An 11901-nucleotide genomic window follows, 5' to 3' on the forward strand; every position below is an offset into this window, starting at 1 on the left:
TCTACATACATAACATTTACCAGGCAACAAAAATGATTTGAATGTCATTACTCAATGTTTACAAAAGATGTTATTTAGGAACTGGAACTTAGCATTATTTCTGGAGAAATAAGCACAATATGCATGCTACACCTGCTGTGATACTCTCTTCAGGGCAAACACTGCATTCTAGATGTATCAGGCAACGCCATCAAGAGGCTGCAAGTGGCTGTGCTTTACCCCATTGCTATTTTCATCAAACCAAAATCAGTAGAGAACATCATGTGAGTAAAAGACAAGGAATCAAAATACATTACTCTGGTGCTGATGGAATGGGTGGGATGGTTATTGGATGTCTTCCACTCTAATTGCCATTGTGTCATACAGTATGTTGTAAACTTTACCTAATCAAAGCTTTGGGGTGCAGTCAAATCTATTTATTTCTCAAACCTTTTTTAATAGTAGATCACTAATTTATAAAGGTTATTCTGTCCTCCGCAAGCAATGTAATACTAAACAGTGTGTAATTAGAGGGCAATGCGGTTTACTCTCTCCTCAGGGAGATGAATAAAAGACTGACGGAGGAACAAGGCAGGAAGACATATGACAGAGCCATGAAGCTGGAACAGGAGTTCATGGAGCACTTCACAGGTCTGTCTGCTCATTCTGTGTGTCTTTCATACAGGCATCAAGACTACAGCCTACCACGACTCACATTTCTGATATTATAATACATTATATACAGAGGTGTGAAAAAGTGCTTGCCCCCTTCCTAATTTTTTATTTTTTTTGCATGTTTGTCTCACTTTAATGTTTCAGATCATCAAACAAATTTAAATATGATTCAAAGATAACACAAGTAAACACAGCATGCAGTTTTTAAATGAGGGTTTTTATTATGAAGGGAAAACAAAATCCAAGCCCACATGGCCCTGTGTGAAAATGTGCTTGCCCCCTAAACCTAATAACTGTTTGGGCCACCCTTAGTAATCAACGGTAATCAAGCGTTTGCTATAACTTGCAATGAGTCTGTTACAGCGCTGTGGAATTTTGGCCCACTCATCTTTGCAGAATTGATGTAATTCAGCCACATTCGAGCATAAACTGCCTTTTTAAGGTCATGCCAAGGCATCTCAATAGGACTGAGGTCAGGACTTTGTCTAGGCCACTCCAAAGTCTTAATTTTGTTTTTCTTCAGCCATTCAGAGGTGGACTTGCTGGTGTGTTTTGGATCATTGCCCTGCTGCAGAACCCAAGTTCACTTCAGTTTGAGGTGAAACGATGGCCGGACATTGTCCTTCAGGATTTTTTGGTAGATAGCAGAATTTATGATTCCATTTATCACAGCAAGTCTTCCAGGTCCTGAAGCAGCAAAACAGCCCCAGACCATCACACTATCACCACCATATTTTACTGTTGGTATGATGTTCTTTTTCTGAAATGCTGTGTTACTTTTACACCAGACGTAATGGGACACACAACTTCCAAAAAGTTCAACTTTCGTCTCGTCAGTCCACAGAGTATTTTCCAAAAAGTCTTGGGGATCATCAAGATGTTTTCTGGCAAAACTGAGACAAGCCTTTATGTTCTTTTTGCTCAGCAGCAGTTTTCGTCTTGAAAGTCTGCCATGCAGGCCATTTTTGTGAGTCATGAACACTGACCTTAACTGAGGCAAGTGAGGCCTGCAGTTCTTTGGATGTTGTTGTGGGGTCTTTTGTGACCTCTTGGATGAGTCGTCGCTGCACTCATGGGGTAATTTTGGTCGGCCGGCCACTCCTGGGAAGGTTCACCACTGTTCCATGTTTTCCCCATTTGTGGATAATGGATTTGGAGTCCCAAAGCTTTAGAAATGGCTTTATAACCTTTTTCCAGACAGATAGATCTCAATTACTTTCTTTCTCATTTGTTCCTGAATTTCTTTGGTTCTCAACATGATGTGTAGCTTTTGAGGATCTTTTGGTCTACTTCACTTTGACAGGCAGGTCCTATTTAAGTGATTTCTTGATTGCGAACAGGTGTGGCAGTAAGCAGGCCTGGGTGTGGCTAGAGAAACTGAACTCAGGTGTGATAAACAGAATCAGAATCAGAAAGAGCTTTATTGCCAGGTATGTTGTTTACACATACTAGGAATTTGTTTGTGACAGACGCTCCACAGTGCAACAGAGTGACAGCGACAAGACAAGACACATAATAAAAAGAATAAAATAATAATATACAAATTACAAGATAGACAAAGTGCAAAAAAAGCAAAAAACAGTATATAATATAGACAATTGTATGTATGTACAGTTATGTGTGCAAATTTGAAATATAAATAAGTGTTTTAAGTAAATAATGTGTAATAGTGTTGTGTGTTCCGTGTTTGTCAAGTGTTCATGAGATGGATTGCTTGAGGGAAGAAACTGTTCCTGTGTATGGTCGTTCTGGTGCTCAGAGCTCTGTAGCGTCGACCAGATGGCAACAGTTCAAAGAGGGAGTGTGCTGGATGTGAGGGTTCCAGAGTGATTTTCTTTGCCCTTTTTCTCAATTTGGCTAAGTAAAGTTCTTGGACAGTGGGGAGGGTTGTAACAATGATTCACTCAGCAGACCGGACTACCCTCTGTAGTCTTCTGAGGTCAGATTTGGTAGCTGAGCTGAATAAGACGGTAATTGAAGAGGATGGATTCAATGATGGCAGAATAGAACTGTTTCAGCAGCTCCTGTGGTAGGTTGAACTTCCTCAGCTGGCGAAGGAAGTACAACTTCTGCTGGGCCTTTTTTTTTTTACAATGGACTCAATGTGGTTGTCCCACTTCAGGTCCTGTGAGATTGTGGTGCCCAGGAACCTGAATGACTCCATTGCAGTCACAGTGCTGTTCATGATGGGGAGTGGGGGGAGAGCAGGGGGGTTTCTCCTGAAGTCCATGATCATCTCCACTGTCTTGAGCGTGTTGAGCTCCAAGTTGTTAAGACTGCACCAGACAGCCAGCTGTTCAATCCCCATTCTGTAAGCAGACTCGTCACCGTCCCGTATGAGGCTGATCAGTGTGGTGTCATCTGCAAACTTCAGGAGCTTGACAGAGGGGTCTTTAGAGGTGCAGTCATTGGTGTAGAGGGAGAAGAGCAGTGGGGAGAGAACACAGTCCTGAGGGGCACCGGTGCTTATGGTGCAGGTGTTGGATGAGAGTTTTCCCAGCCTCACTAGCTGCTGCCTGTCTGTCAGGAAGATGGTGATCCACTGACAGACAGAGGTGGGCACGGAGAGCTGAGTTAATTTGGGCTGGAGGAGTGATGGGATGATGGTGTTAAAATCGTAGCTGAAGTCCACAAACAGGATCCTCACATACAGTAAGACCCTGGTCTGTCCAGATGCTGGAGAACATAATGCAGTCCCATATTGACTGCATCATCCACAGACCTGTTTGCTCGGTAAGCAAACTGCAGGGGGTCCAGTAAGGGTCCAGTGATGTCCTTCAGATAAGCCAGAACCAGTCTTTCAAATGACTTCATGGCCACAGACGTTAGAGCCACAGGTCTGTAGTCATTAAGTCCTGTAATTTTAGGTTTCTTTGGGACGGGGATGATGGTGGAGCGTTTGAAGCATGAGGGGACTTTGCACAGCTCCAGTGATCTGTTGAAGATCAGTGTGAAGATGGGGGCCAGCTGGTCAGTGCAGGTTTTCAGACAGGCTGGTGAAACGCTGTCTGGGCCTGGTGCCTTTATTCTCTTGTTCTAAATCACAGTTAAGTTGTTTTAACAGTAGGGGGCAAGCACTTTTTACACAGGGCCATGTGGGTTTGGATTTTGTTTTCCCTTCATAATAAAAACCTTCATTTAAAAACTGCATGTTGTGTTTACTTGTGTTATCTTTGATTCATATTTAAATTTGGTTGATCTGAAACATTGTGACAAACATGCAAAAAAAAAAAAAAAAAATCAGGAAGGGGGCAAGCACTTTTTCACACCACTGTATGTAGCAATGGTAAAGCCTTTGTTTTGATTCCCAGGGAACCAGGGCTCTGAAATGGCTCAAGGAACGAAAACAAATTTTAACAGGAACATAACAAAAAATCAAATATAATCAATCTGAACAGATACGCTTATTTGAAATTACCATTAAAGGGTTAGTTCACCCAAAAATTAATTCTGTCATTAATTACTCACCCTCATGTAAATCCACACCCGTAAGACCTTTGTTCATCTTCAGAACACAAATTAAGATACCCGGATGAGCCTGTGTTATCTGTTTTTAGAGGTTGTTATCGGGAAATAACATACCGCTGGATGGCACCATTGACCAATCAGAATCAAGTATTCCATAGAGCCGTGTAATAAATCATATTAAATTATAAAACTGTGGTTTTATGTTGAAAAATAATCTACCAAAAAAAGGTTTCAAATTTTTTTTTGTTTGTTTTTGCAGAAGTTGCATTTAAAATGCACTTGTTTCAGAAATCTAGTGGGCATGCGAGTTCTCTGCTCACTGAGAAGTTGAATCTCTGAATTCATCCCTTTTAAAGCACCACTGCTAAAATGTTAAAGCTAAAAAAAGACTACAAAAACTCCCTAATAGACCTCACTAATTGACTAGTTTCTCATTGGATGACACTTCCACTATTGCAGCTGTAATAATCTTGGCTTGTCTGTATGAATGTTGGCAGTTTATATTGTATGCATGAATTTATTGGCTGTTTTTCACCTCACTGTGGTCTTCTCTGCATTGCAGCGATTGTTCTGGGGGACACTTTGGAAGAGATCTACGATCAAGTCAAGCAAATCATCGAGGAACAGTCTGGGCCATACATATGGGTACAGTCCAAGGAGAAACTATGAGAGCCTTCAGGAGTTTATCGTCCCCTTTTCTCTGCCTGATTTATTTATTGATTCTGTCATTTTTGTTTTTCTTTTTGATAATCTCAGTTGACAAGTGACAACTGACAGCATTAACTCAACAGATTAATTCCTTAATCCAACATACTTCGATCTCTGTTCAGTCCTACATCTTCACCTCCTGACTTTTAGCTCTTCAGTAGCTATTTGAAGAGAAGATGATCTGTCCTCCTCAGATCTCCACTGCTTCCATGCTTACAGAAAGCAAAGCTATGCCAGACCAGCATCTGTTTACCAGGGGGTTGGAAACGGTACAGTTCCTTAATGTTTAAGGGAGGTTACTTTGTAAGGACAAAGACAGCGATCTGGATTTTCCGACACAAGTCTCTTTTTGTTTTACTTGTTCTTTTCTGTGTTGTTTTTGTGAAAATGGTAACACGGAGCTAGAGTCTCAGGCATCGGATTCATTAAAATGGTGAGAAACACACAAAAAGGCAAAACTTTGCACGTTGTAGCTTTTAAGACCAGGTGTTCTTCGGCCCTTCTTTCTCGTTGTTCATTTTCACCATAGTCCTGTATGTTCCGCACATTCATCATCATTGATTTACTTCTTTTTCTCTCTTGACTGTTGTATTGGCATGCTTATTGTTCTCCTCATTCTAATCGTCTGCGTTACAGAGCCATTGTGTTTAGATGATGTCCCGCTGCACATGTGTGAGACGTGTGCCGCCACCGTTAGAATGTTGGAGTCTATAATCAGTGTCTTACACAGAGTACATGTTTTCAACTCATTGATTTACATTTAGGAAAGTCTGCCATTTGCAAGGAACTGATATTTTTAAGAGGCAATAAAATGCCACCGCATATGTGGAAGAAATTTATTGTACAATGAGATCTTAACAGATATTTAACCCTCCATAAACTGCCTATTTTGTTATAATAAAAGTCTATATTGAGCTTTACTTAAGCACTATTATGATGGGAGTTATTTTCTTGACATTGTAAAATGTATATTAGAGCAAGAGATTTAACAATAGTATGAATATATTTTTTCTTTTTCTGTTACCACCCTTTATTTTCCCAAACTGAAACAAATGCAGGACAGCAGGGAGAGCGCAGAGAAAACAGAGTCAAGCTGATTAACAGAATATTTGAAGCTAGTTCTGTCTCTTCTTCCTCTCTGCCCGCCATTTCAACATCATCTGCTCCAAGTGTGCTGCATCAGAGTCATAATGTGTGTGGAGAAGAACGCCCCCCTCTCAGACACAAACCATCTCAGCTAGAAGAAGAGCTTCGCAGGGCTGACAAAGCTTTGGCCACAGGAAGCTCTACAGAGACTCCTTTTTTTCTAAACCCATCCTGGAGACGGGGTCCTGCCTGCTCTTCCTATGACATGATTGTTTTCTATACTAAGACTGCTTGTTCTACCACCTCAACACCTCTGCTTTTTAGGGACATTTTGGGACTGGAAAAAGAAACCTGTAAATAACCTACTGATCTGATTCATTCCATTGATCAAAACGAACAAGAGAATGGTTAATTAAAAAATAAAACAAAATGTTTCTCATACAGCACAGTGCTGGTGTGAGTCTTCCTTCAGATGGAGGGCTGAAGTGTGTTTATAAGGTGTGCCATTATTCTGTGTAGCTGTAAACATCAATACACTTCTGAAAGTTGTCACATTAGTGATTATGGTACAGCTATTATTACACAAGGCAATTTATGGCATATTAAAGGGATAGTTCACCCAATAATGAAGTTTCTGTCATCGTTTAGTCACCCTCATGTTGTTCCAAACCTGTATTGTTTTATTTCTTCTGTGAAACATAGACATTTTTTTGTCCATACATTGGAAGTCTGTGGTCATCGAAATGGTTGCCAGCAATCTTCAAAATATCATCTTTTGTGTTCCACAGAAGAAATGAAGTCATACAGGTTTGAAAGGGTTAGTAAATGATGACAATTTTCCAACACTGGCATTTCTTAACTACTACTTAACTGGTGGTTAATTCGTATGAATTCCTACAATCTCATTTGTAGGTTTTCATATGATCTGCTTACTCCCCACTGACGGTTAGGTTAGGGGTGGACATTCTTGAAATCATGCTTTGTTCATATCAAATCATCACCTCATAAAAGTTATGTTTTCTCATGAGATTGGGTTGGAATTTTTAAGGTTAACTATCCCTTTAAAGGGTTAGTTCACCCAAAAATGAAAATTCTGTCATTTATTACTCACCTTCATGCCGTTCCACACCCGTAAGACCTTCATTAATCTTTGGAACACAAATTAAGATATTTTTGTTGAAATCTGATGACTCAGTGAGGCCTCCATAGCCAGCAATGACATTTCCTCTCGCAAGATCCATTAATGTACTAAAATATATATATTTAAATCAGTTCATGTGAGTACATTGGTTCAATATTAATATTATAAAGCAACGAGAATATTTTTTAAACAAAATAACTTATTTAGTGATGGCCGATTTCAAAACACTGCTTTAGGAAGCTTCGGAGAGTTATGAATGAGTGTATCAAATCATAATTCGGATCCAAACTGCTGAAATCACGTGACTTTGGCGCTCCGAACAGCAGATTCGATACACTGATTTATTTATGCTCCGAAGCTTCCTATAGCAGTGTTGAAATTGGCCATCACTAAATAAGTCCTTATTTTGTTTTTTGGCACACCAAAAATATTCTTGTCGCTTTATAATATTAATATTGAACCACTGTACTCGCATGAACTGATTTAAATATGTTTTTAGTACCTTTATGGATCTTGAGAGAGGAAATGTCATTGCTCCCTATGCAGGCCTCATGGAGCCATCGGATTTCAACTAAAATATCTTAATTTGTGTTCTAAAGATGAATGAAGGTCTTACGGGTGTGGAACGGCATGAGGGTGAGTAATAAATGACAGAATTTTCTTTTTCGGGTGAACTAACCCTTTAAGTGCTGAATCAATGTCACAGGAACTGATAATTCCTGAAATTGAGTACAAGAGCACGATTGTGGTGCATTTATTCATATAGCTGACTTTTTGTTTTTTTCCACTAACAAAAATAATTTGTTTACATTGTGGTGAACCAAGGAATTATGATTAACGTAGAACACGGACTGTGAAGAACAGTGAAACTTTCCAATGCTTCTTTTAACAAAATATCTGCACTATTTGGAAAGCTGCCTGTCGGTTTAAATTTGTGAAGCACACGTTTTGTTTTTTCCAGACATTGGTTTCTAAAAAAAAAAAAGTGTTCTGCGATGTCATTGTCAAAACAAACACCTGATTTCACCTCACTTATTTGCTTAATAGTACACGCAGTTGAAAGAACTTATAAGCATTATTTCAGCGCTTGATGACTGCTTTATGTATTACGGAAATCCACTGCCGACTCGGAGTAAAAGTAAAAATGGAAAATGTGAGAAAGTTTCAATTAAAAAAAGACACACTGTGAGACAAAGTCGCAATTATCTTTTTTACTCTACACATTGATCTGTATTTTCGCTTTAATCTTGTGACGAAGAAGTGTTATAGAGACATAATTGAATTACATAATCTTGATTTTACATTTTGAAATGGAGCTCATGCGCTTGCATTGGACCTCATGGAGCTCAATAAATCATTGTAGATTTGAAATGTCTTTATTTAATAATCTGGCTACACCTTTTGATTCAATTACGTGACATAACCAATCCAAATACCCATTTCATCCTTCATTTATTTATTTCTCAAACACGGCACTTCCGGTCATACAAACAATCCTTACATTGATATTTAAATAAGTCCTATGAGAAGGGGCATAAAACTCCAGTCTGACAGTAGAACATTCAGAGTCTTTAATGACGCTGTCACAAGTGGCATAGCAATAGCGCCATGAATATGAGGTCTCTTGTCACTTTCTGTCTTTTATCTGTCGGTTGGCGTCCCTCATTCCCTCTTTCACCTCCTTCACAAACGTATCCCGCAGTCTTGTAGCTCTCCGGCCCAGCTCTTGCACATCCCCGGGTATCTTTGACGTCTCCTCCCGTATTTGGCGAAAAGTGTCGGATCTGAGCAGCTTGGTCGAGGCGTCTTTCCCGGCTATCTGTGCTTTAGTGATGGCGAAGGCTGTGATTTGCGCCGCCCGTCTGATGGGTCGCGACTCCGCGAGCTTCTCCACCACTTGAGCGTTATTTATCAAGGCATAAAAGATCCGCCGCAGCACCATTTTGAACCTGTTACAAATATCTACATTAGATTTTAACGATCTTAACCACGTTCATATTTAATATATGTATAGTTTAACTGATGTTTCGTTATGTAAACAGCAAATTACCTTCAAAGGTCCCCAATCGACTACTCTGCACTGTATTGAGCGGGTCTTATCAACGCGATCTGGTGCAGTAGGATTTGCATCACCATAGGGCTTTACGCGTCACAGTGCCCTCTATAGGCGTGGGGGGAGTAATACATTTTAAACAGACAATCATGTCATTAGCTAAAGTTTATAAACGTGTTCATGCAGGTTACTGTGTTATAACAAATATTTACAATATTTTTAATAGTTTCCCTGAACCTCACCATTACTTTAACTGTATCATGATTAGAGGTTTGATCTAAAGGCAACAGAAAAAAAAAAACACTGTAATAACTACTATAGGACAAAGAATAATGTATAGTCGTTATATTACCAATGTAATGCAATTATTGTGAACACGAGGCTATTCATTTTGCATTGGAGTACTACACTTTAATTGATAAAAAGCTGTCTTTGTGAGGTCAGTCTGTAAAGAGCTGATAGTGTATCTCCTGGAAACACTCCTCAGCGCGATGCACACACGTCCAAGTAGCCTATGCTTCACTTTCAGTGGGAATTGCATCATCCTCTGTGGGGGCGTCTTTTTTACGTTGAGGTGGGCCGAATTAATCAACGGGCTTGGTCTTCAGCATTTGCTAGGTTTATCTTCCATTCTTATTTTTAGTTTTCCCCTCATAACAGTAACCTGTTTATGTAAAAGTCATTCCCCTCACTGTTTTCTTCATGCTCAGTGCTCTTCATGCCTTGCAGTATTACAACGCCTTTGGCCTTTTTTCACTCATTTCATGAAAATCATCCGCCAGATTAAAATCGACTATTTTGTGGAACACAAACTAAGATATTTCTTTTTCTATACAATGAAAGTCAATGGGGCATAGTGTTGTTTGAAAAAAGTGAAAAAGAATAGCTCTATACTCAATACTTTAACATACTTTTATTACAGAAGGAATAAAATTTAAGTGAATATACTGTGTGAACTGAATGTTATATTTTTAGACACTTAACTGCATGTACTTTTTAAGTGAATCAAAATGTATTATAAAAGTATCCAGTACTTTACATGTGCTTTAGTCCACACATCAAAATAGCCTAAGTGTACTTCTTTAAAACATTTCACATTTAAAGGGTTAGTTCACCCAAAAATGAAAATTCTGTCATTTATTACTCACCCTCATGCCGTTCCACACCCGAAAGACCTTCGGAACACAAATTAAGATATTTTTGTTGAAATCCGATGGCTCTTTGAGGCCTGCATAGCCAGCAATGACATTTCCTCTCTCAAGATCCATTAATGTACTAAAAACATATTTAAATCAGTTCATGTGAGTACAGTGGTTCAATATTGACATTATAAAGTGACAAGAATATTTTTGGTGTGCCAAAAAAAATAAAATAAAATAACGACTTATATAGCAATGGCCGATTTCAAAACTCTGCTTCATGAAGCTTTGGAGAATAATATATAAGCGTGTCGAATCAGCTGTTCGGAGCACCAAAGTCATGTGATTTCAGCAGTTTGGTGGTTTGACACCCGATCTGAATCATGATTCGATACGCTGTTTCATTATGCCCCGAAGCTTCATGAAGCAGTGTTTTGTAATCGGCCATCACTAAATAAGTCATTATTTTGTTTTGTTGGCACACCAAACATATTCTCGTCTCTTTATAATATTAATATTGAACCACTGTATTCACATGAACTGATTTAAATATGTTTTTAGTACCTTTATGGATCTTGAGAGAGGAAATGTCATTGCTCCCTATATGCAGGCCTCACGGAGCCATCAGATTTCAGCTAAAATATCTTAATTTGTGTTCTGAAGATTAACAAAGGTCTTACGGGTGTGGAACGGCATGAGGGTGCGTAATAAATGACAGAATTTTCATTAATGGGTGAACTAACCCTTTAAGATTTAAAGCACACTACAAGTGTACATTCAATACAATTAAGCACACTTTTTCACAAGGGGCTGCATTAGTGTGAGTAAATGATTACAGAATTTTTGGGTGAACTGTCCCTTTAATCCTGATCACTTAGAAAACTAATATCACACCTCTTCTCAACATCCTGTTCGTTTTAAGGTAGCGTTGTGCAGCATGGGTTATGTGCTAAAGCATTAAGGGTTTATTCATATCCCTAACATTAAAGGGATAGTTCACCCAAAATTGAAAATTCTGTCATACTCTCCCTCACGTTGTTCCAAACCTGTGTGAATTACTTTCTTCTCCTGAACAAAAAAAAGGAGATATTTTGAAGAATATGGGTAACCAACCAGTTGATAGGCCCCACTGACTTCCATAGTATGGGGAAAAAAGCATGGAAGTCAAAGGGGCCCATCAACTGTTTGGTTATCCAATATTCTTCAAAATATCTACTTTTGTGTTCAGCAGAAGAAAGAAATTCACACAGGTTTGGAACAATTTGAGGGTGAGTAAATTATGACAGAATTTTCATTTTTTTGGGTGAACTATCCCTTTAAGTATTAGCAACAGGAATAGTGATACATTCACCAATACTAATAAGAGCACAATAATTTAATGAACAGATTGCATAGCTTGATGAAGAGTGAAAAAGAGGAGAGTGTGTGTGTTTTAGGAAGAGAAAGAGAGAGTGTGAGTGAATGCTTAAGGTGGAATTCTGCCTACTTCAGCTGACGCAGCCAAACAGGAAAATCTTTAAATAAGAATAATTTTACCACTGAACGTCTGAATTCACATGCACTTTCCATTAAACTCCATGAACTCCATGTGAAGTTTCAGCATGTCATTGTGGTCTCACATTTACTGTAACAACAACACTTTCTGCTGTGAG

At 39.0% G+C, this 11901-nt stretch overlaps 2 protein-coding genes across 13 annotated transcripts in view; one reads left to right on the forward strand and one right to left on the reverse strand.

Annotated features, from left to right (window-relative positions):
- The window catches only part of dlg1b (discs large MAGUK scaffold protein 1b), a 146603-nt gene extending 139722 nt beyond the window's left edge, over positions 1-6881 (forward strand). For all 12 annotated transcript variants that reach the window (XM_067363948.1, XM_067363950.1, XM_067363951.1 and 9 more), the window contains 3 exons: positions 154-263; positions 539-630; positions 4685-6881. In XM_067363948.1, coding sequence (XP_067220049.1) covers positions 154-263; positions 539-630; positions 4685-4791 — 309 coding nt within the window. In that variant the 3' untranslated portion in view covers positions 4792-6881. The remainder of the gene's footprint in view (positions 1-153; positions 264-538; positions 631-4684) is intronic.
- Positions 6882-8280: 1399 nt separating this feature from the next.
- On the reverse strand, positions 8281-9198 carry ncbp2as2 (NCBP2 antisense 2 (head to head)). Its single transcript, XM_067363716.1, has 2 exons — positions 9108-9198; positions 8281-9006 (listed from the first exon to the last, which is right to left on the reverse strand). The coding sequence occupies exon 2, from the start codon at positions 8997-8999 to the stop codon at positions 8685-8687; it is 315 nt and encodes a 104-aa protein (XP_067219817.1). The 5' UTR covers positions 9000-9006; positions 9108-9198; the 3' UTR covers positions 8281-8684.
- Between the last annotated feature and the right edge of the window lie 2703 nt (positions 9199-11901).

The sequence above is a fragment of the Chanodichthys erythropterus genome, chromosome 16 (genome assembly GCF_024489055.1).
Source record: "Chanodichthys erythropterus isolate Z2021 chromosome 16, ASM2448905v1, whole genome shotgun sequence".
NCBI lineage: Eukaryota > Metazoa > Chordata > Actinopteri > Cypriniformes > Xenocyprididae > Chanodichthys > Chanodichthys erythropterus.